The following is a 25001-nucleotide window of genomic DNA, read 5'->3' as shown; positions in this document are numbered from 1 at the left end:
TTCTTTAAGTCAAATATTGAATCAGGATTTTTTCAGAGAGCTTTCAATTAGAAAGAGAGATTTGTGTGATTGAATTTGAATCACAGGTGATTCCACACTAGTTATAGTGATTAGCCATTGGTTGAGTTCCATTGAAGGAGTGGAGGTGGGTTTCCCCATTTTTATTTGAACTTGAGGAGGATTTGGCCTTCTTAACAGTGGCAGTGGAAGGATAGAGAGAGAAAGAGGGAAAAAAGGTTAGAGAGAGGCTGTTGTGAGAGTTAGAGAGAGAGAGATTGGGTTTCTCGAGTCCATATTTGTATATAGAATTGCAGGATTTGCAATGGGTTTTTCATGAAGATCTTCGCCTTTGAATTTGGGATGGAACAATCTGGTGGAAGAAAAGATACGGTTGAGACTAGGTTTTTTGGTGACGAGGTGGTTTTGTACATTCAAAGAGTCCAGTAGCTCAACAAACAACCAAAATTAGCCTTCCCCCTATCTAGTATTTGAATTACTGGACAGGAGAGCAACTTAGAAAAAAAAAATGCTGCACGAGAGGGGAAGGTGTGGTGCTCATAATTTCAGGCAAATGTGTGCCCATTTGGTAATTGACCACCCCCATTAGCGTCCGTACACAACTTGCTCTTATTTTAATTTCTTCCTATTTTTGGAATTTGTTATGAAATTTTCCAAGTCTTTTTGTGGACTATAATGATTGAATAAATTGTTTGAAATGAATCATATGATAGAGAAAATCTGCATTCCATATATTGAAAGCAAATGTTTATTCAACCAGTGTTATATGAGTACTTCAACATATCTATTGTTTCGCATGTCATGTGTCAACACTTAGCAAGTTTCCACACTTGGACATGTGGCCCCAACATGTTGATCGTACGTATCATATGGCATCATGGTATTTTAGTAGGTATCAATACATCTTATAGAAGCGACTTACATTTTTTTAACAGCTAGGTCCGAAGGGTTGCATGGTTGAGTATATTGGCTCTTCCTATGGAAGATAGTGAGTTTTGAGTTCTAATCCTACTACAAGCTCTCTTTTTAATTTTTTTATCCTTTTATATGCTAAAAATAAAGACATTAAACCGCGCATGTTTAGAACCCAGGACCTCTTGGAAAATTGTGGTGAGGTTTACCACCACGCAAGTGGTGATCAAAATGATCTGTGAATAGTTTTATATAATGTGAAGATATAATTAATACAAAATAATAAAAAACATAATCCTTCAGCACTGCAAGCTCAAACATTGGAATCTTGATAGGGAGAAACATAATCTACCACTTGGCCATTTAGTGTTGTGTGTAATAAAATTAGAAATTATATTATATATTAAAAACCTACTTATTTTATTCAACAAAGTACTTGTACGGATGTGTCTTGCCGTACTAGCATTTTATGCTAGAGTACTAGACACTTAAAATGTACCACATGACACTACCCATTTAACATTATCACAAACTAGTAGACAGAACAAAGAACCAAAAGAAACAAGCAAACAGAAGAAAATGAATTGCATCATCTCTAGTCTTCTTATTCACCTTCAACCCTAACACGTTCATCTGAATGTAGCCCATCATATTTATAGTTATCACCCTCCTCCATTTAATGACCCTCCTTTGTCTCCTCTGGATCAGCCTCCTCTTTCTCTTTTGCTTCTCAAGAGCGTTGTGTACCAGATGTTGCACTGTAATGCTTCTCCTAGGCTCTGAACCAAGCCCTGAAACTTGTTTAACCATATACGTCAAACCCTCACGAGGGAAGACCTCCAGAATCAACCAACCACTCACTCACTCACTCAAATGAAGTCAATCTTGTCACGCTTATTAAAGCATTTCTTTAGCCTTTGGTTGTTCTGGACGCTGAATCATTGAGCTTCCTTTGCTCAAACCTATTCCTTTTCCGTGTGAAATTATGTGAAAATTAATGTAAGAAAAACAAAAGTCTACATTGAGCCTTGGGTGGCCTCATTGAGGTAGGGTGGGTGCCGAAGCGCTTAATCTAACCAAATATGGCCCTTTTAGGTGGCCTGCCCTAAGGCAGGTGCTTGGTGCATGATGCGTAAGGACACCCACCTTAATCCTCTATATATGCATAAATGTATATTTGTTTTTTTTCTTTTGTTTATTCTTTTGGTTCTTTTCATTTTTTTATTTTTTTATTTGGGGAGGGGTGGGGGGGTTGACACCGAGGCACCCAACAATGCACCTAGGTGTCCAGATCCCCCTGGACACCTAAACCTTTGTGAAAATAAAGCGTGGAGCATGGAGTGGAAAATTATAAATACAAAACGTAGTCTCAAAATTTAAAGTTAAAATGAATGTTAGGAACATGAAATAGTTTAATTATTGACAAGTACCATCTCAACTGAACGCAATTCCTCTTGCAATTGGATGAGTTGCACATCGAACTCATAGTTGGTGGGATCGGTATCAAATCCCAGATCGGGATTGGGATCGCGGGATTGAGACAAGCAGAAATCGAGATCCATACGCCTTGAGACAAAGGGGCCTTTATCCGAAAATGAAGGGGAGTACAATCCAATTATATTGGGATCGAACAATAAAGTACACGAGATCAAGGTCGTCCAGCTTAAAATCGTGGCCCCCAAAGAGGACTTCATTAGGGTAATCTGGCTAGGGAAGGAAGTTTATTTAACAATTTGACTAATTCATTTTCTGAATTTAAAATATCATTAAATACAAAAATTCCCATCTTTAAAAAACGTCTTGTTTTTTGTTATCCTTTTGAGTGTGCTTCATAAATTTATATGTTAAAATTTTTTAGAAACTGAGATTGGGCTAATGGCCACCATACAAAGATTCTGATCGCAGGCTGTAACGAAGCTCTGCCCTTTGTGATTCGCAGATAGCTCTGCAAACCACTTGCGTTCTCTGCAACCTTGAGCACTACGATTGTAGAACTTGGAGATCTTTGAGAGGTGGACATGACCCTACTAAATTAGCCTAAAGGAGGTTAATCCTCTCAACGACCACCTCTTTCCAGGCTTGAATTACTGCAACCCAACATCCTTTGTCTTCTCTGTTCTCACCCCTATCTCTTTCTTAATAAGATCTCTCTTGCTTGGCACTCTCTCCCTGCCCTCTCTTGCCACTTTTTTTGAAACTAATAACGAGGTGTCTAAAAAAATATAACAATAGGTCATAAAAACCTCCCAAAGTAAAGAATCTATGCTAAATTGTCAAGAACTCATTGGTTTAAAAACATTGTAGACAACTCAAATGTGTTGGTCAGTTGGTGATCCATGGTCCCATGGTAAAAAAATCTCAAATGTGATGGAGATCCTTGGTCCCATTGTAAAAGGAATTTTGATTGCAATGTGGAGGCTTGATTCCTTTTATTCATGGACCCATGGTTTTTATGATAGGGATCTTGGTTCCTATATTACTGAGGATCGCGATCCTTGAATTAAAAAATCAAGTATCGAGATCCCTTCCCTTAGAATGTAGGGTCGAGCTCTGGAGCTGGACCGACCCCCTTCTTGGGTGTGTTGGTAACTATAGTAGCGCTTAATATGTGAATGGTTGTGTCCTTTATCTCTCTAGCTCCTCTCTCGCTCTCCAACCACTCCCTTTCTCTCTTTGACTCCTTTCTCTCTCGTCAACTTGATGCTCATTTTCTTTACAATTCCTTTCCCTCTTTTGAAGTGTCATTTCTATCTCGAAATCGTTTGTCTTTCTAGTGCCCTTTCTCTCTATACTCTCTCTAACTCCATTTTCTCTTTAACCATGCCCTTTCTCTCACACTATCTTCTCTTTCTCCGATCTACGTTCTCTCTCGAACGTGTCTTTATCTTACTCCTCTCCTTCTCTAATTGTGCCCTCTCTCTATATCCTTTCTCTCTCTAAACATGCTAGAAATGCAACGTTTTTCATTGGGCTGAATAGTACTTATTCCTGACCATAAAGATGCCAATCCATCGAGATGGCTATTCCGACTATCTGTTTGGATGGGGATTTGTTGAAAATGTTGCCTTTTATGGAGGCACAAATTCAAGAATTGCGTCCGAATTTGGGTGCCAAACAGGTTGCCCAACTGTAATTCTAGGAAATACATCTCTTGAAGATTCATTTCCTGGGACCTAAATGCCCTCTTTTTTCTTTCTTTTCTTTTTCTTTCATTTTCGTTTCATTCTTTTTTTTTGTTTTGATGTTAACTCAGGATCTAGTAGAAACGTAACTTAGGACGTCACATTGTGGCACCTCATCATCTTGACCACCTACGCCTTGACTTCATTCATGGAACCTAAACGCCCCTGGTTCAAGTAGGACCCAGCTGCATGCAAGGGGTGATGAAGCTCTATGTCCCACTTTGTTCAATAATTTTCCATATAGGGTTATACAGGTTCTCATCATTCTCCAAGGCGAAATTCTCTCTCTCTTGGCTCCCTTGTTTGCATCAAATATAAAGCCCACGGCTGGCTACACCTTGTTGTTCACCATACACAATGCTTGTTTTTAAACCTCAATGGAGTAAACTAACTCCTTCCAAAATGAGTTCTATAAACAATATCACATGCCATCTCTAGAGCTCAACATGACAATTAGCTTGTTCTGTGATCGATGATGCCCTGTAGAGTTATGGTAGTGGTACCTTGTAGCCATTGGCCTCATCAAATCCCTCTTTTGAGTGCATTTTCTTCTCATATTATTTTTGATGAACACCGTCAAAGACTTAGCTTTATCAAGTGTCCCATTTTTTTTTTGAGAGAAAGTTAACATTGTATTGCTGGGGAGAATGATTACATGGATGTGAGGGTCCAAAGTCACCCACACGGGATGAATCGGTAAAAAACAAACGTTTAGTCTATCACAAAGTGTCCCCTTGCATGTTAGACATTCCCTTAAGCATGAGGCCAAGACAATGTTCTGCACTTGGTGTCCAAATACAAGGTTGCTTTTGGTGCAATAAAATCAGAGCAGCCATATTGGCTGAGCCATGTCTATGACCACCTGTATATCTTGCTTCTCTCCAAGTTCCTCAATGTACTTACCAACCAGAGAGAAGATGTACAATACATCATGAGGATGAGCAAAAGCACCAACATGTCTCAAAAACATTGTCCGAGAGGACAATTCCACCATCTAGTTCATTACACCACTTTTTATCACTCCAGCTATCTATCATGTGGTAGCCCCATATTTGCTCCATGCAACCCTTTGGGTCTAGAGGTACTCCTTAACAGTGGCTTTCTGAGCTCCTAGAGGTTTAGGCCCTTAAGTTCTAGCCCTAATCGGCCAACATCCTCAAACATTGTATAATAACTTTTTATGTGAGTGGTATTAAAGGAAATGCCCCCATGGTACATCCATCAGCAATATACTGGTAAACCCGGTCCCTATGTTTTTTTAATTTGTCTTCAATGGTGGTTTGCTTCTTCCCTTCTCCCTATCATGTTCAATAGCCTCAAGGTTGGGGGGAAAATGAACACCGACTTTTGCATGGGGCCTCCTAAACTCAATTGATTCTCTTACTACTAGCCAAAGAGGAACCTACATCAGTATCTCCATCATCATCATCCTCCTCATCACCAAAACATTGATCCCGGCCGTCAACTTGGCAATCATAACCTCCTTATCCACTTTTTTTATTTTTACAGCATCCTTCCTAACATCTGCTGAAACGTTTTTACATGGGCATCATCCCCCCAATAGCAGCAAGATGTTTTTCTGATTTGTTAATTCCCTCATTTGTTTCTTGATAGCAAAAATTACATTAAACCTTATCTTGATCATTTTATCCTGGTTATAAACATATTTGCAACCTGTAACACCCCTCCTGTTTGAACTGGGAAAATTCAAAATACATTGAAATTTAATAGAGAACTTAGGGAACTAGCGTTTTCTTGCCCAATCATCAGCTGCTGTTGTAGATATTTAGACTCAAAAAGTCCTCAACACTTCCTCTCCAACCTCTCTTGTATTTTCTAACGTAGTCCAATCCAATCAACATCAAAATCGATTTCTTCAAAAATGGTATTTTGTTTAATCTTAAGATTGACTTCAAGAACTTATTGGTTGATTTGTTTTTCAAGAAGGGTAAGAATATCCCTCCAATGCATTTACCTCCAAGGGAGTTTTGGGTTCTCGGGTAGGCAAGCCCAAGGCAGGTGCCTCGGCTGAGTTGAGAAACTCCTGCTTATGCGCCTTTTCAGATGCCTAGGCAGCCTTTAAGTGTGCGCCCTGCCTAGTGGTTCTGCATAGCCCTAGATGAGGTGCATCAAGGTGCTGCCTAGGCACCTGAGATGGACAGTTTTAAAACATTGCTGTAAGGTATGTTGAACAAAATGCACAAGATTGAGACACACTCTACGGTCAATTGATCTAAAATCTGCTGGATATGCTTGGGAATTGCCCAACTTAAACTCAATGTAGCTTTTTGTTGCTCCTATTGGAGAGAAGACTGATAATGTGACCTCGATATCGTGACTTGTTGACTTGAAGTATGTGGTTGTTAACAACATATTAGCAATCCTTGGACCAGCTCTTGTATAGAACGACCACAATCAATAAGTGAAAAAAAATAAATAGGAAATGAATAAATGATACAGATGCACATTATGATACCAAGGATAAGTTATATTTCCGGGGTTGTGAATGATTATTTCCTTATTCATCCACTTAGGAAGGTCATCTATGGTCTTGGAAATGCACCACAAGCCTTATTTGTCTTATAGGACGGCGGTTGACATATCAGTCGAGCTTAATGTTGGGCTTTCAGCATCTGATGATGATCTCCTCCAAGATCCTACTTCATGAAGACAGTTTGTCACATTCAGGGGACATCTATGTTCAATTATCCGTGAAAATTGCACATGCCTTCAGTGCATTTTGCTGTCCATTTCTGGTCTACTCTTAGTAGAAGGCTGCACTTGTTCATCACTTAATTTACTGTTAGTGACAGCATTTCATGACTCAGACTACAGAAGTTGTCTGGACTCCTGTAGGTGCTCAACCAGGTTTTGGCATGACAAGGTACAACATGTAGCATCCAAGTAAGGAATTGTCATAGGATATCCAAGTTGGACAAGTCCACTTCTCAAGAAAACTTAATCTTTGGTTGTATATTGATGTCGATCTTGATTTGTTACTGAAGTTTCTCAATGATTGCCTGCTGTTATCTTGTGTAATCATGGCAGAGTGTGACAAAGGGCAATTCAAAGCTTGTGAATACCAATTGTTTTTTTTCAAGGACAAGCCCATTAGGAATAACAATGCTTGTTACTTATTTGGAACCATTAGGAGTAAAATGAATGTTATTTATGTTGATCAGTCTTGTTTTTGGGATTCTCAAGATATATTATCTATAAGGTTAACTCACTCATTTTGATGTTCTGAATTGGGAATAGCGGGGCATCTCATTTTAAGAGGATGGACTGGATTCTCCAATAATTTCAGCTGCAAAAGAAAGCCATGGCTTGATGAACAGAACACCCAGGTTTCCCTTAAAAAGAAAGTCAAGCAACATGGTGGCATTGGAGAAGGATCATTCAAGAGGGATGATCAGATCACACTTTGGTTTGAAGTTGATGATACAGGCTGTGGTATGTTTAAAGTTATAGTGAATTATATTATATGAATAGCATGTTTTTTGTTGTCGCTGTTCCTGAAATTTTAATATTTTCAGTTTGTCACAAATGGTAATCAATTTCTGGGGATCAAAACTTTCCTATTTGTTTATTTATGTAGGAATCATTCCAAGCAAATGGGAATCTGTTTTTGAGAGTTTTGAGCAAGCAGACCCATCAACCACTCGAATGTATGTAAATATATGGCCCTTTTATGATATCTCACTGGTTTGTTCTGGCAACTGGTGTTACTCCTATTTAATTGTGTAATTTATTTAGATGCAATTCCTAAAAGGGCTAAATGGGCATCATCATTTAAATTTATCAGCAGCTCCTCAGATAAAATTACGAACATATTAAAAATATAAATTTGTAAAAATAAAAAAAGACACTGTCTAATTCATTGCCTCTGTGACAAATCAGCATTGAAGATAATTGGTGTTCTTAGGATCAGGAAACAGTCACAAAATAGACATAGAAGCCTACTATAGTATATGTTTGAATTAGCATCTGAATGGTAACATGTTTAGGACTCTCTATAGAGTCATTAAGATTCACATATCACATTGCCATCGATCAGTGAGATTCACATATCATATTTTTGGGTGGATGTATTTCCATTCCAACCAAATAACACCGTGTTGCAGCCCTATCTGTTGATGTATATGCATATGCATAAGTCTCTACAATGGATTTTCATATTAGATGTTTATGTGCAAGTGTAAATCTCTCTCTTTTTTCCCAGATATATTTTATGTAATGGATATACTCTGACATCATTTTGATGGAGAAATAATTGTGTTCTTCTCTGCTAGGGTTTCATGGTTATATCTTGCGAAAACTCCATGAACATCTTCAATTGAAAGTTATATAGCTGGAGTTATGCAATCACAAGATAGCAGTACATTCACATGTTTCACAAGTTGCAATTGTGCTGCACATGTCTATGTATTCTCCTATTTCATACTTCAAACCCCAAATCTCCTTTAAAGTAGTTTATCTCAGAACTTTCTCACAGCAAAATGGGGTCTCACCATCAAACCAAAGGCTTGGTTGATGATCCTAACTTAGGGTCTCCATCATGTTACTGAGAGGAGTATGTGTTGTTCTAATATTCGTTGTATTCGAAAGCAGGATGTTGAACCTAGTTTGTGATTGGAGGTACCACACGTGCTCTAGAGAGCTTTTGAGTTACCAGAAAGACATTAATTCTAAAAACACTAAATAAATAAAAAATCAAAAAATTTGAAGTAAGGCATTACTATTGGCACATGTTTTCTCTATTTGCACCATAGTTTTTGGGAACAGGGTTGGGAATGGTTCAAGAATCAGGGGTAGGATCGACGGATCTAAGCTACCTCGAAGATCCCTATGTTTGGGATCGATGTCAGCAGAGCCTCAAATGTAGGGAACCTGGTCTAGGTGTGTTAGGGATCAAGTTCCTCTATTAGATGGGATCAATTATGATAACATTAGGGAGCGAGATCCTCTGATTTGGAAACGAAGTTCCCAGTGCAAGTTTTTGAGCTTCTTAACATAAGGTGTGCAATAGGAAAAATGATCCAAAATAATATGAAGCGAGGGTTAAATTATATAGGAGTGAGCTCCATTTACTTGAAAAACGAGATCCTTGTTTAAGCTTAATTTGGGCTCCCTAGCTTTATAGGGTGGTTCCCAATGTTGTTAATTAATGATATGTAAAATTTTATTAAATAAATTAGGTACTATAAATTACTCCATAGTTCATTATATTAATATAGTAGATACATCAATTCATTAAATAAATTATGAACTTTACAATTTTAACTTTTAAGTGCGAAACTTATACTTCATTGCCGCCATCTTTTCTTTGAATAGCTATGTGTAAGAAAATATAACCCAAAATTATATTTACACGAACTAAGTTTCTTTTTATTATTGCTTACTAAATAAGCAAAGGAAGGCAGAGCATTCGTTTTAGAGGATCACCGAGAATTATTGATACATGTAAAAGTAAAACTATGCGTAAGTGTAAACTATAACTTATAATAAAATATTACTTGAGGTATATTTATACATATATATAGGGAGAGAGAGAGAGAACAACATCCAAAAGTATGGCCCTTACAACCACAAGACGAGAGAGAATACTAGAAGATCCTTGTGTTCCAATGTAATGGAATCTAGATGCGACGACTCTTAGGATCGAGACCCATATCACTCCGGAATTAGATCCTATAGTGGCCGAGAACAAAATTGCATAGCTAAAGGAAATTCGTTCCATTTATAAAAGGAGCGGATCCTGAAGACCAAAAGACTAAGATCTCTGAGTTCCATTTTGGGAGCGAAAAAATTGAAATCTTGTAAGGGATCACCTACCAAAGTAGGCTTTCACCATGTTTTTATGTCCCCACTCAACTTATGGAAATTAAAAAGTATAAGAAATATCAAGACTTAGGAGGAGAGAAAAAGTTGGAGAGATAGCTGAGAGAGATAGAGAGAGAGTCACATGAGGACCAAGGATGATTACTCTCAGTGTACGCGGATATATGTTATGAGGACCAAGGATGCAGTTCTTAAAACCTTTAAGGTCTTTCATTAGATGATCCATCCACAGTTTGATACTAAAATTGAGGTACTTAAGTTTGATCAAGGTAGAGAGTATTGCAACAGAGAGTTGTTGTCCCACCTTGAAAAACTTGCATAGAACGTTATAGTTCTTACTCATATACCCCACAACAAAAAGGGATATCTGAAAGTAAGAGTAGACACCTCTTGGAAGTTAGTCATGCTTTTCTCTTGAGTGTGAATCTCAAGAAGTATGGGTCAGAAGCAATATTTATGCACCTTATCTCATCGATTGCATACCTTCTCATGTTCTTGGCGACAAATCTCCTTATATACTTCTCCACCTGATCGTCCACATTTTAGTGTTCCTCCTAAAGTCCTTGGTTGTGTTTGCTTCGCTTATGTTGTTGGTCTAACTTGTAAAAAGTTGGACCCCAAATATGTGAAATGTATTTTTCTTGGTTATCCATCCTCTCGAAAGGGTTATAAATCCTATGATGCAATGTCAAGGTAGAAATTTTTATTTCGATGGATGCAAAATTCTGAGTTATTTTCTTTTTTCCCTACCTCTCTTCAAAGGGTGCATAGTGCGGAAGAGAGCTCTCATATTCCCTTTCCTGTTCCTATTTTTCTTGATTTTGGAGCTCTGGAGGATAGAGGGGCACAATCCTATGGTGTTGATGTTGGAAAAAAGGAATTCAAAGTATATACAAGATGGAAACAAAAAGAAGTGGAGACCACCATAGTTTGTTTTGTTTACATTATAGCCTTCATTTAAAACTTAAATTTTTTTTCCTTTTTTTTTAAATACTTTCATCTTCTGTATCTTTCAAATTTGTTGATTAGGTGATACTCAGTGAATGACTGTGACTTTGTTAGTTGTATTGTAAGTCATGAGTGATGAAAATGTCTTGAACTAGATCAAATTAGCAAAGTGATTTGGGTTGGAAGTACAGATCTTGTCGAAATCCCATTGACAAGAATAGGGTGGAGTGTAAGTTTTGCAGGAGATCATATAATGCCGGTATTAACATATTAAAGAAACATTTAGACAATATTAGAGGATGTGATCCCATGCACTTAAGTGCCAGCTGAGGTTAGGAGAGAGATGTTGGAGCACTTGGAGGGGTTTAAAAACAAGAAAGAGTAGGTGAGGAAAAGACATGAAGAAATTGTCAGAACTGTGGATACTTTTTGAGTTTGGGGAGAGGTAGGGAATATATATGCCGAGGTTGGATCTTCTAGTAGGCCAATGGGGTCCATGCATAAGAGACCTCGTAGAAGAGGGCCTATGGATTCTTATTAATAACTTTTTGAAGACACAAGGATGCATGGGGAATATACGGTTACACTATTATGACTGATGGTTGCAATGATAAGCGAAATAGAAGCATTATGAATTTGATGGTGAATTGCCCATTGTTCTTAAGGTTTATTGATGCTTTCGACAAGATTTGGTGGACCAGTGCGTAGAGGAGGTGGGCGAGGATAAAGTGGTCTAAATAGTGATCAATATGTATTCAGCCAATATGGCAGCAGCTAGGTTGTTGATGGCAAAGAGGCCGCGTAATTTTTGGTCGCCTTGCATTTCACATTACACAGACCTCATGCGTGAGGCAATTGGTAAGAGGAAGTCCATGAAGACAACCATCGAAAAAGCAAAGACCATCACAGTCTATTTATACATACACACTCAGGTAAGAACATGAGTTTTATACTATGCTGTGCTGGTACGTGTTTTGATTCCTTTTGAATACATACATGTTATGTAATGTTATTGTAAGTTTGTAAGGGAAATTTATGTTGGCCAGGTCTTGTCCATGATGAGAAAGTTCACTGAGGGTAGAGATTTGGTGAGAGTTGGGGTGACTAGATTTCCACCTCCTACTTGTCTTTGCAATCTTTGTTTGAGCAAAATGGAAAGCTGAGGTTAATGTTTTGTCTGAGGATTGGAACAAGTCCAAGTCGGCCAAGAAATAAGATAGGAAGCAATGAAGATTGTCATGGACTCACGATTTAGAAATAGGCTTTAGTATTATGCATGATATGTTTCTTAGCCATTAGTAAAGGTACTCAAGATGGTTGATGCTGAGAAGGAACCTGTGATGGGTCACATTTATAAAGCTATGAAGGATGCTAAGAAGCAAGAAATTTCATGGGAATGATGAAGCTAAGTATGAAGAATAATTGAAGAATGTAGAAGATAAATGGAACTACCAGCTTGAGAGGCCCCTACACTTAGCAAGGGGACCACCTTAACCCTGATCATGAGATACATTGCAAGACTGATTTCATGGAAGAAAATCAACCAATGCAATATCAAACTCAACTCTGATCATGAAGTCCAAGACAAGGTAACATTGGATTTAGAAAAATACAGCAAATATAGGCTCTCAAGGGGGTCTCTTGGAAATGAGTTGGCAATAAGGCAGAGGACCAAGATCTCTCCTTGTGAGCTTAGAACTTCTTCATTTTGATTTCATGATTTGAGTATTAAATTTCAATTTTATATAGATGCGTTATGTGCTACATTTATATTTATGTGAAATAGTTGCATGGTGGACAAGCCATGGGGGAAGCACCCCACATTTGTGGCAGATGGCCATTCGTATAGTGAATCTGACTTGTAGCTCTTTTGGATGTGATCGCAACTTGAACACGTTTGAAACGGTAATATTGCTTGTATTTACTTAGCTAGTTAGGTAGTTTATTAACTTAATCTATATTATGTTTTTGTACATTCTAATTGCTCATTCAACAACTATCTAATAGGTCCATACAAAGAAGAGGAATAGACTTAGTAAAAACGACTAAACGACGTTGTCTTTGTTCAGCATTATCAAAAGTTGATGCCAGTGTCCACGGACACAAGTATCGTGTCTATTACGTGTCTTAAGCATCTAATTCTTCTGTCTAAAAACCCAGTACTGTCCCGTCACGTCCATACAACTATTATATATGAATTTATCATATATATAAATCATAAAAAATTTCAAATTTTAATAAATTAAAATTAAAAATGAAAATATAAATTCATTATGTTTCAAAAGTAGAAATATATTCCACTGTTTTATGCAAAAGTAATTTGTAGAACCGTTGATAATATAATATATCCGTAAAAAGTAGTTTAAATTTTAATGTATAAACCATATTTATTAATGGGATTGTATACAATGAGACCATTTACCTTTGCTACAAGGAGGTCACAATTACTTGTAACCATCCGATGTGAAATCTGATAGCTTGGATGTGTCACAAAGTTCGAGAAAATTTCTTTTGAGCTTTGAGCTCGGTCAATACAATAAATGTAGCCACCCAATTTCACATCCAATGGTCAAGATTAATTGTGACCACCTTGTACCAAAGATAAATGGTCTCATTGTATCCTTTTCTTTTATTAATATGATAAAAGGAATATATATATATATATATATATAGAAGAAAAAAATTGATGCCCCTAATAGCATATGTATACACGTGATAAATGGGGTATATATGTGTGTATGCCTCTATGAAAATATAGAGGAGAAGATGAAGGAGAAAGTGAGAGTGAGAGAGATGTCATGTAAGAATATTTAAATACTTCAACTCTTCTTCAAGTAATAAATGTGTTATTTGTGAATGTGCTATTTTTATGAGTACCTCGATCCTCAAGAAGTATATAGATATAGAAAAAGTTCTTTTATTTAAAATTTAAATTATGTGGACTTTGACTTTTCAAGTGCACTATACAGGTGGACATGTTGTGTTTTCATCCAATAAATATTTTATATCTCCCATATGTTCAATATAGTAAAACATGGTGGTGTGGTGGTTTGCCATTTTAGCACTTTGCCAACAAGTTGCGAGTTCGAAACTTGGAAGAGAAATGCCATGTTGTTCCGCATAAAAAGGAGATACGGCATGTCTGATAACAAACAAACTCTATTCAAGTGTCAACAAAGTATTGGTGGTCTAAATATTGAGACGCATATAGAGCATAGTTGCCGGAATCTCTCCACCGACCTCGCGTTTCTAGTTCCGAAACCCGATTCCGCATTTTCGTCAAGGAATCACCACGAAAACCGTTTTTTGGAACCAAGGAAACTAGATTCCTTTATTTCGGAATCTCGATTCGACACATCTTTAGATACCATTTTTCGAAACCAAGGAAACTCGATTCCTTAATTTCAGAATCTCGATTCAGCACATCTTTAGAAACCATTTATCGGAACCAAGGAAACTCGATTCCTTAATTTCGGAATCTTGATCCAACACATCTTTAAAAACTTAAACCCATTAATTGCGGGTAGACGTTCCCAAAAATATCGGATATGGATTCTACCGAGAATTAAATCTTGATTGCACGTCAATTGGAGTAGAAATCTTCCTTCGAATGCTTCTAGTGGCTGCAGGGTTCATTATTTTACTTGTGCCACCCTGGATCGCTTTTACTTTAAATTTAAAATATAACTGGTAAATACAACACATACAATTAAAAGTAAAACCATAGTGTAAAGATAATCCTATTTTGTCTTTATAATAATGAAGTCATCACAATTTAGAAATACTTGTCTTTTGTATATAAGGATTGACTGTAAGTTTAATAGTCAAAACAATCACTTTAAAATTTGAAAAACCTTCTAATAAGAAACATCCAATATAGGTTCTAAAGTTGATGAGGCTCAAGATGTGTTTGTCGCTTCCTTCTCCATAAAAACGAAATCTCGATTCCTGATAGGGGTCGTCAAATGCATTCCATAGTTCATATTATTGTACATCTCAATCTCAAACTGGCATGGATCTCTGATCCATATACTTCAAAAACTTGATTCCAAATATGTTAGAATCACGATTCGAAATATCAATATATCTCTGTTCCACATATGTCAGAAACTCAATTCCGTATATTAAGGAATCTTGACTCTTGAAGTGTCGATTCCAAGGGGATAGGAATCTGGATTCCATATGTGGATGAAACTTGGATCTATTTCGGTCAAAACGCGATTCTCAAAAACTAGGAATCTCATTCCTGGCGATTCCTATTGTACGGACAACGATTCCTAAGACCGGAATCTTCGATCCGGTCGCGATTTCGGTTCCTAAAATGATTCGGGTTCCCAGGCATTTCCAACAACTATGGTATGGATAAGGTGTCCACAACGTGCTAATTGTGTCAACAAGTGTCGACGTGTCGATACATGTCGTCACACGACACAGAAGGAAAGTTAAAGTGTCTATGTGGCACTAGTTGATGCTAGGGAAGATGAGGTATTCCCTGGAGAGGGCTTGACCTGGGCCCTGGTTCGTGAGGCTGCAGGGACACCATTGAGCATGTGCGGACTACTTGATCTCAATCCCAAAGCCAAAGGAAGGGAAGGGGAAGGGGAAGGGGAGGGGGGGCAGGGGGGGGGGCAATGTAGAAGAAGAGGTTGACAGGATTGAGAGAGGAGGATGAATCAAATTCGGATGAGGCAAGGGATGATGCTCAATATGTTGAGGAATGACTCTAACAATGATGGCATACCATCATCATCAGATTCCATTAAGGTTGGTGATGACATAGAATTGCCATTTTAAGTTATTGAGTGGTACATTACATGTGAGCAGTGGGCATCATGCGTCAGTCTTTGACTTTTGATGGTTACTTTATCAGTTTTTGTGAATGTCATGTGTACATGTACAAAGAGTTTTGTTGCAATCTGATGATGTCTATGTCCTTGTAGTTCTCTTTGTTGTTTTCATTTTCAGGGGCTTTGGGGCTTTAAAACTGCCCTAAGAACTCCTTCATGGCCCTAAACCCTGCCCCCTAAAAGCTCCTCAACTGCCTAGGAGGCCAGGCCTCCAAACCGCCTAGATGGGTGCCTCTGACTTTTGGAACATTGATATCAAGCTGGATACAACTTTAGGAGAGGTCCTCAGTGATGTGGCAATTACTAGAGGCTGATTGGTTGCCTCATTTCTTTGAGCATGGCACAACCTGATATCAATTATGCAATCAACAGGTTCAGCTAATTTACAATCTTCACATTTAGAAGGGTGGGAGTGGGGGGAGCGTAGGATATGATTCCTTGGAGAAGCAAAAAATATAGTCTAGCCATGCAATCCATAGCAAAAGTGGAATATTGAGCCATGGCATAAATAGTATGCGTGCTTTTTATCTACAAGCACCCCTAAGCGATATGTGGGAGTGCACGTCATAGCAGCTATTTATATGCATTTGGAAGACCCAGGTGCCATCTCTCTCCACTAATCCTGTCTTCCATGTGAAGACAAAGCACATCGAGGTTGATTGTCATTAAAGAAACAAAGAAATGGTCTTTCTACACTTGTGAAACTCCCCACAAACTTCAAACCCTCAAGGAAATTTAGACCTAATCATAATTCCCACCTTCCTCAGGTTCCTATGTGCAACCCTCATAAAACCTCCACTTTCCTTGGACTCCTAAATGCTCTTCAAGTAGAAACAACTTAACAAAGTAAATGATGAGTAGACCCTTAGTAAACAAATACTGACCCTTCTGAAAAAACAAGAAAATTTTATAGAAAAGTACTTATAATAAGATAAAAAAGATCAAATTGATGAGGTGGTGACCTCCTCAATTGCATGACAACTCAAGAGTTAAGCCAAAATCTACAAGCCAGATCCATAGTAGAGATTACATGAGCTGAGTGAAATCAGATGAATTGTCAGTTAAATCCCTGAGGTCTTAGCAATATGTTGGTAGCTTCATGATCGCTAAGACTTTAGTGCATTACTCTAAATAAGATATCTAATATGTTCTTAATTATTAAAAAAGAAACATGGGTTTGTAAATATCATATTCTTCTCTGACTGGGTTTTGTATTTTCTAGGTATGGAGGGACAGGTCTTGGCCTCTGCATAGTGCGTACCTTGGTAAGATATGATGTCTGCAACTGTTACAAGTCCAATCTAAATGTTGAACACTTGTAAAAAAAGTTAAAATCGGACTACTGAAATTTTAAACATAGTTGCACACTGTGAATCGTTTTCAAGTTGTGCATGATACAGGATTATTTAATGAAACAATATCTTGGGTTTTGGTTTTGTCTATAGCATCTTTAGTTGATGAGTTCTACTAAATGGTTATTAATTACTATTTTTCATGATGGTTCCACCCATGGGTAATGTTCTAATATAGTTGAACTAATTTCAATTCGTTCATCCTTAAAAGAAGGGCATCATGATTTTGATATGGACTCTGAATCTAAAGTGACCACCATTTCAGATGAGGCAAATCATGTTATTTCAGAATTTGAAGGATTGGTTGCCTTTATCAAGGGAACAAATTCTTGTCAGAGATGTTAAGCTCTTCCATTGCAATTGTTCAAAGATGACCTTCTTAGTCTCTCTGTATGCTCATTGAGACAAAAAACCCATATTGTCTCTTCCCTTGTATTGAGAGATATTGAAGTGAATTTCAGTCAGTTGTCTATTCTGGCTCCAGTTGTGATTTTGTAGATATCTATGGAGAAGCATTTGTTTTGAAATGTTTTCAACAGGCATGTTCTTTTCTCTTTGCATGTTCTTCCAAAGGAAAATGGATGCAAAAATATGCCTCATAGGGTTAAATTTTTTAACATCTTCCAACATATCAATGCTTGCAATAGGACAGCTGATTTTTCTCATTGAAATTTTTTTTTTTTTAATATCATCGTGAAGTACATCTTACTTTTTATTTTTCTGCATACTTGCTCGCAGAATCTCTTCATCTTATAGATATTTGATCAAAGCTAATAGTAAGTTATTCTTCAGGTAAATAAAATGGGTGGACAAATAAAAGTTGTTAAAAAGGATGGACCAGGCACTTTGATGCAACTATACTTGGTCTTTGGGGCCCCTGTAGAACTTGGGTGCCACATTCCCCAGAAAAACCCAAAAGAATATGTGCAGCAAAAGCTAATGGTAAGTTGATCAATGCTTTCTATAAACACGGATGAAAATCTACCCATTTTGTCTCTCTTCCCATTTTTAGTGGCGATGAGTACTTAGAATTTCTTTTTTGAATGTGATTAAAAAAATTTTGACTGTGATATTTAGAATTTCTTTTATGTGAGACAATCTTTTCGCGAAGCCCATCATTTCAGGACTAAATTCTAGCTTCCCCTTCCAGTCAAAATCTGTGTGACAATTGAGCAAGTATTCTGACTTTTCAGTATTGCAAAGATGAATCATAAATACTTGATATTCGTCGCCCTTCCCTGTGTATTTTGGAGAAGGTAGTTATGAATTTTTTGATATTCCCTCTTTCAGTTCACTACTGATTAAGCCTTTTGTAAGATTCTAATTATGTCCCATTCAAAACATTCCTTACTCAAGTTATTACCAAATTAAACTGATTCATGTGGACCCACATCTGTGTATCTATTTATACAATATATAAGTTGGATTAAACAGATGAACATTGATTTTCCGACATTGCACGTAGTGTAAGATTGTTGCATTTTCCATCCCATCCAATCTATTTTGAGAATGAAGTGGCACTGTTACACTGATCATTTCGCACACCAAATAACTCATCCTAAAATCCTATTTTCTTTCTAGCATGTACCAGTTTTACAAGCAAACCTTAGTTTAGTATCAGAAAATTCTAATTCTTTATTTGCAGGTAATTCTTGCCCTTAATGGCAACATGGGTAGAATCACCATGTCACGGTGGTTAAGAGGAAATGGTATTGATACTCATGAAGCTTCAGATTGGAAAGACCTAATGCAAATTCTTTGTCAAACTCTCGAACACAACAGAAATACTGGAATTGGTACGCATAATCATCTTGGAAGTGAAATAAACTGTGATTCTTGTGAAGTTGAATGTGACCTTGTGAGAGGATGTTCAGCAAGCATTGTCACCATTTCAAATATTACGCATTTTGAATCCCAGGATATCAATGAGGTATACATGGGACCCAAAAATTTTGTTGTTGTGGTTGATGCAGAGATACTGGACCAAAGCACATATATTTGGAAAGAACAACTTGATTACTTGGATAAGTATAGTGGTAGAGCAAACTTTGCATGGATTCTAAACCATGACACATCAAACAATATAAAAATGGAACTCAGAAAGAAAGGCTATCAATTAATGGTAAACTGGCCCTTATACAAATCCAAACTGATCCAAATTTTGGAAACTGTGTCAGTGAAGGGGGAGACTGGATTTGCAAGGAAAACCAATGATAGAAAATCATCTCTGACATCTGAAGCTAAAACACATGAACGTGATGAAATTGATCCCATCCAATTTGATTATGATTGTTATTCCAACAGTTCTGCTACATCTGATGACGGAATTTGTGACTTAAGAAGTTGTGCACATCATCATGCTGTAAATGATGCAGAAGACGGACTTTCGACATTGCAACCTACATGTTGCAAGGGAGTTTCTTCAGATGAAAGGCGAATTTCACACATGGAGCACTTCAATGCCTTTCATCAAATGCCTCAAAGTTTTGTGAAGTCAGAAAATATGAATGAATCTTCAAATGCATTTGGTAGGACTTCCTATCATATGATCAGCTGTGACAGAAATGCTGAAGTTGACAAGAAGCAATTGAGGGATTCAGCATTGTGGTTAGATCCCAAATGGAAAAACAGTTGTTCCAGGGAGAATAAATGCTGCCTAATCAAATCTAGACCAGCTTACAGAAACAATGGAATATGTTTAATGCAAGAATACCCATCCAAAAGAGCGTCCTGTTCATTTTCTATTGAGGAACCACATGGGAAGCCATTATGTAACTCCGAATGTTCAGATGCAAGTGAGTTACAAGTGGATAGAGATGATGTTCAGCCACTTTCCACGATGCCATTTGATAATTCATGCCGAAGTTACGCAAATGGTAGATTGCAAGCAGTTCCTGATGAGTTCAATCAGAAGGATTGCAAAAGTTCCAAGATTGTTCTCTCTCCAAAGAGTTCATTACAAGGCTTGACAATACTTCTTGCTGAAGATACACCAGTCCTTCAGAGAGTGGCAACCATCATGCTCGAAAAAATGGGGGCAACAGTATTAGCAGTTGGAGATGGGCAGCAGGCTGTAGATGCCCTCAGATTCAATTCTGCAGCAGATGGCTGCAGGAGATGCAGTGCATCTCTCGAAGATGGGAAAGCTGGATCCAACTTGCAATTGCAGGATCTTCCAGTATTTGATCTTATCCTTATGGATTGTCAGGTATTTCTGAATACTGTTCTTTCAACTGCTTCATTTAACTGAACTACTTGTACCTATTATCACGCTACTTATTCTAAGCCACAATATGCTCCCATTTTGATATGATCATATTTCAATTCATGAAATGCCAAGAATAGCTATGTTTGGTAGTATTTTCATGAAAAGGTGGCTATTTTGGGTGGTAGGATGCAAGAATTATCACATGCAAATCGACAACTCTTATGATCAAAGAAAAACCCAGCCATTTTCCCTTAATACCAATGACCAATAATTAACAATTAGGATAATTATCTGCACTCAGAAAGCTTAAAGTTGAAAAGTTTAAAGACTAACAAATATATTTCAGTTTTACTGATTAAATGGATTCTTACAAGAAATCCTGAAAGAGAAGTCTATTTCGACCTGATGTGTATTAAAATGTCTTCAAAACACATCCTGCATGTCGCCATCAGCAACTTTCAAATAAAACCTCAATACTGTGAGCCATTTCATTTAACATTAACTTTGCTGTGCTGGTTTCCCAAAGAGTATGATGTGATTGGTCGACCAGAAAATCAGTTAATGAAGAAAAATTAATTATATTGCACAAATTTTTTTTAAATCCTCCTGCTTCAGACTGTTGTAGATATGGATAATTTATTTCCTAATATTCATTTGATTTCTCGAGTTTCTTATCGACGGTTTTTTACTCTCCAAAATCTATCTGCCATTTCCATGTTCATTACTAATCACCACTTCAAGAATCTGCAGATGCCCAGAATGGATGGTTATGAGGCAACAAAAGCAATTCGAAGGTACGAGGCGGAGACTGGAAAACACATTCCGATTGTAGCATTGACTGCACATGCAATGTCATCTGATGAAGCCAAATGCTTGGAAGTGGGCATGGATGCCTATTTGACCAAGCCAATTGATTCTAAGCAGATGGTATCAACAATTCTCTCCCTTGTAGGAAGAGTTGACTGATTCTTACTACTACCCAGCCAAGCATGCTTGTGGTATTTCATGAATAGACAAGACAAAGATGAACATTGAGGCTCCAAGCTACGATCTGAAGGCCCAACTAAAATGGAAGTTTACAAAGAAATGTATATTAAAAGTTCTAATGTAACCATCATTCTTACTCGTGTCTCATAATTGTGCTTGTAATGATCAAATTTGGCAGAATCCAAGGAATAAAATCCTTGACATTCTTCGTGCACAATAAACGTGTAGTATAACTTACAACTTCTAGACCACAATAATACTCGAATTATGAACCTATCCACATTGTCTCCAACCACTAACTTAAAATCATCCCAGATCTAATAGTTGGGAGTATAGAACCATCGTTTTCTTCCTAATTCATATGGTGAACCTTTTGATGGCCGTGGTCACCTACACGAGTTTCATGAGGTGCTTAGGTGGCCTCATGGGTTCATTCTCAACCTGAAATCTCAACCCGAATGGAGAAGCCTGCAGCTTAGGTTAACCTGTGACCCCATTGATTAGGTCCTAAACAACAGTACTTCCAGGAGATGATGAATAACACAACCTATGGGCCCTCAAGAAGACAAAATTGAAATGGTTTTTTACCAGATTCCCGTGATCCAAAGACCAGACCGGATCTTGAAAGAGCTGATCAGGGTTTGCAAATTATGGTCTCACCAAACAAACCATAGAAACCATTGGGATGGCTCTGAAAATTCTACATGTCTCATGATTGACAAAGACCGTGCCTCAGGTGTCACTACCACTTAAAAAATGTGAGCCCTGAAACATCAGGGAATGACATCAATCAATAACTGTTATCCCATGTAGGTCAAAAACAGATCCAAATTAGAATTTATTTGATAAAAGTAGTTTACGTTCTAGTTTCTCAATTTAAATTGAGATTTGTTGAAACCTCAGAAACAGGTGAAAAACACCTGAATATGTAACTCTTGCTCTGACTAACTATATTAAGTTACTCAATTCCCTTTGAGGATTCTTTGTAAAGGGCAGTGTTTAAAAACCTGGCGAGTCGACTCGGAGTTTGATTTCCCTCTTAATTGGACTCGGTTACATTTGGTCTCCCACCCCCTTTATTTTCATTAAAAAATAACATTTTGTAGCCCTTCGTTAATGGCTTCTTGTAACCATTTTTCACACACTGGTCTTCTAGCCCCGTGTCAAATGTACAAACAAATGTTATGGAAACCAATTTAGGGTGGAATTTTATGATAAAAAACTTGCAATTATGAAACTCAAAACTGCCTTTCTATCGATTTCTCCTTCAATAATCCATCGAAGTTTCTGAAATTTGTTTCAAAGTGAATGTTTTACATCCCTCTACCAAGTTTGTATCATGATTTGCAGGATTGACGCCTTTGCTCAAAAGAGATCTTGATTTGAAATTTTGGGAGTTTTGTTAACCCAAACCAGAAAAATCTTTGATTTCTCACTTTTGACCAAATTAGCTCAAATTTGTCCCAAGATGTTCCTGTGATATTGATCTACAAAACCCCTAAAAGATTTTTTTTTTTTGTATCAAAACAAAAAATCTCATTTATGGTTCAGTGGTTATTTTGGGGGTATTTTTTTGTGACGATTTTAATGTTCCTCCAATATGAAATCAGTGTTTTGATTCTGAATTCTAAGATTTTGTGTAGTTTGATGTTTTTTTTGGGCATCTCTTTTCTCTTTTTCTTTTGCCTCTGTTATTGTTTAATATTGGCCGAGTTAACCCGGGGGCAGGCACCCGGTTCAGGTCCCCGAGCCAGGTTTTGAACACACTAAAGAGTAAGTCACTTGTTGTTGACCTATGTTCTTCCAAAACCTGTAAATAAGAATATTGATGGTGGCTATCGAGTAGTTAAATTTTCGAATACCAGATGAAAAGTAGTAAGTGGGATTTTATTGCTGTAAGCGAATTAATTTTAGAAAATTTCAACAGCCATGCCCATATGGTAAAACACATGGAGCAAGGGAGCTGTAGCTTTTGAGAGACGAGTGGATGCAGGTTCAAGGAAACCAGCCTTCTAGGAAACCGTTCCGTGTCAGAGAGTCACCCATTCCTGATATATTGAGGGAACTAGGTTTCTTGAAAACCGATTCGGATCAAGCAATTCTAATCCAGATGGACTTTTTCCTTGGTTGTTTCAAAATCCTGAGAAATTTATCATTATGCTATCTACAAATAACTCGTCCTGCCATTCCGGGAATATTCAGTAATGAAATATGGCCTGGACTCAAATTAACCCAAAATGGATAAATAAAGGCAAGAATCAAATTAACATAATAGAGATTATGTTATGCCACATTCCAAAATTGGTTTTTGAAGCAATCCACAAACAGTAGATTGCCTTTGGAGTCTTCTGGCGTCTACATGCACAAGTTTTTCAGAAGATAGATGAAACTCAACAAATTGGTTTGGGCCTACTGAGACATGGCTCAACAGAAAGCCTGTCCTATCAAGTATCATCCTATACAACCTAATTTTGTTAGCACGGTGACTATTATATTAAAGACTTGACCACGTTAACAATAGTATCTAAAATAATAGTCAACATGCTAACAAAATTAGGGAGCATAGGATTCATGTAGCTGATTTCAGAGCCATAGACTCCTCTGCTCAGATGTGAGCTCGCCAACCTCAGATCTGAGGTCGAGAAATTTCAAGACCATTTCCTTAATCCGTAGCTTCCCTTGCACTCTGATCTATCTCTCTAATCCATAGCTTCTCTTGCACTCTGATCTCTCTCTCTCTCTCTCTCTCTCTCTCTCTCTCTCTCTCTCTCTCATATGCAATTCATTCACAACATTGTCTTTATTAACAGCTGCGTTATTTTCCTCCTCTGATGGTGAAATCTAATTCAACGTCCATTATGATTCCAGAGTTGGATTTTGAGATGCCCCCAGAAGCTCAACGTGGAAAACTTTCAACGGTGGAAGGGGTACTTCTACGAGCTGCAGAGGAGCTGCAAGCTTTGCAAGAGGAGCGAATGAAGGTTGATCCTGAGACAGCAAAAACTTTCGACCGGTTTTTTATTAAATTGAAATCCTGTGCAAAAGGAAATGTGTCGTTTACCTTCATACTTGATGATCTTGCAGGCAATAACTTCATTGAGAACCTGTTTGCTCCCTCCTCTGATCCAGCACTGACTGTGAAGTTTTATGATCGAACTCCCGAACAACAAGTGTCTCTAGGGTTTCTTGCTGAGTCGACAGCTGGTGAAGAAGAGTCAGAGCATGGTGGTGGTGGTGAAGTTAGAATAGAGCGAACTGAGAAAACGAAGTACATACCTGCTGAAACAAGAAGAGAGTCTCATGAGCAGAGGGTGGTCATCATGCAATTGCTCAAGGTACCAGTGAGGAAATTGTTGTCGCCTCGTTGAAATACTCTACACCTGAAGAGGTTGTGGAGCATGTGGTCTAGCGCCATTGAAGCAATGGTTTAAGTGCTTTAGGGTTTAGGGTTTTGAAATGGACCAACAGAGTCGAGCAAACATTTTTAAACCTGCTCTCCCAAATGACACCATGCCGATCTCTCATCTTTATTCCATAACTAGACCACTCTCTAGGAAGAGAGCAAACAAGACTTTATCTCACTGAAAGGAGAAGCAACCCAAAATCTCTATGGGAACCGCTTCTTGTTGTGCGCAGAAGCTCTAAACCCAATGGGTAATATTTGACAAATAAAGTATGAGAAATAGATCATGAAATACACACTACA

At 37.7% G+C, this 25001-nt stretch overlaps 2 protein-coding genes across 19 annotated transcripts in view; both read left to right on the top strand.

The window, feature by feature from the left end:
• Nucleotides 1–21516, top strand: part of HK1 (histidine kinase 1) — an 80010-nt gene extending 58494 nt beyond the window's left edge. For 12 of the 18 annotated variants that reach the window (XM_088848105.1, XM_088848108.1, XM_088848099.1 and 9 more), the window contains 6 exons: nt 7371–7565; nt 7711–7780; nt 16971–17013; nt 17893–18042; nt 18746–20308; nt 21059–21516. In XM_088848105.1, the coding sequence (XP_088704231.1) occupies nt 7371–7565; nt 7711–7780; nt 16971–17013; nt 17893–18042; nt 18746–20308; nt 21059–21274 (2237 nt within the window). In that variant the 3' untranslated portion in view covers nt 21275–21516. The remainder of the gene's footprint in view (nt 1–7370; nt 7566–7710; nt 7781–16970; nt 17014–17892; nt 18043–18745; nt 20309–21058) is intronic. The other 6 variants (XM_088848101.1, XM_088848107.1, XM_088848106.1 and 3 more) reach the window with 1 other exon arrangement.
• Nucleotides 21517–24153: 2637 nt separating this feature from the next.
• Nucleotides 24154–24737, top strand: LOC110006331 (uncharacterized). Its single transcript, XM_020675053.2, has one exon. It carries the CDS (start codon nt 24154–24156, stop codon nt 24661–24663), a length of 510 nt encoding a protein of 169 aa, XP_020530712.2. The 3' UTR covers nt 24664–24737.
• The last annotated feature ends 264 nt before the right edge of the window (nt 24738–25001 follow it).

This window comes from Amborella trichopoda, chromosome 9 (assembly GCF_054954075.1).
Source record: "Amborella trichopoda isolate Santa Cruz 75 chromosome 9, AtrichopodaSantaCruz75HAP2 v2.0, whole genome shotgun sequence".
Lineage (NCBI taxonomy): Eukaryota > Viridiplantae > Streptophyta > Magnoliopsida > Amborellales > Amborellaceae > Amborella > Amborella trichopoda.
Note: the sequence above shows the minus strand (reverse complement) of the source record. Positions and strands in the feature narration are given on the sequence as shown.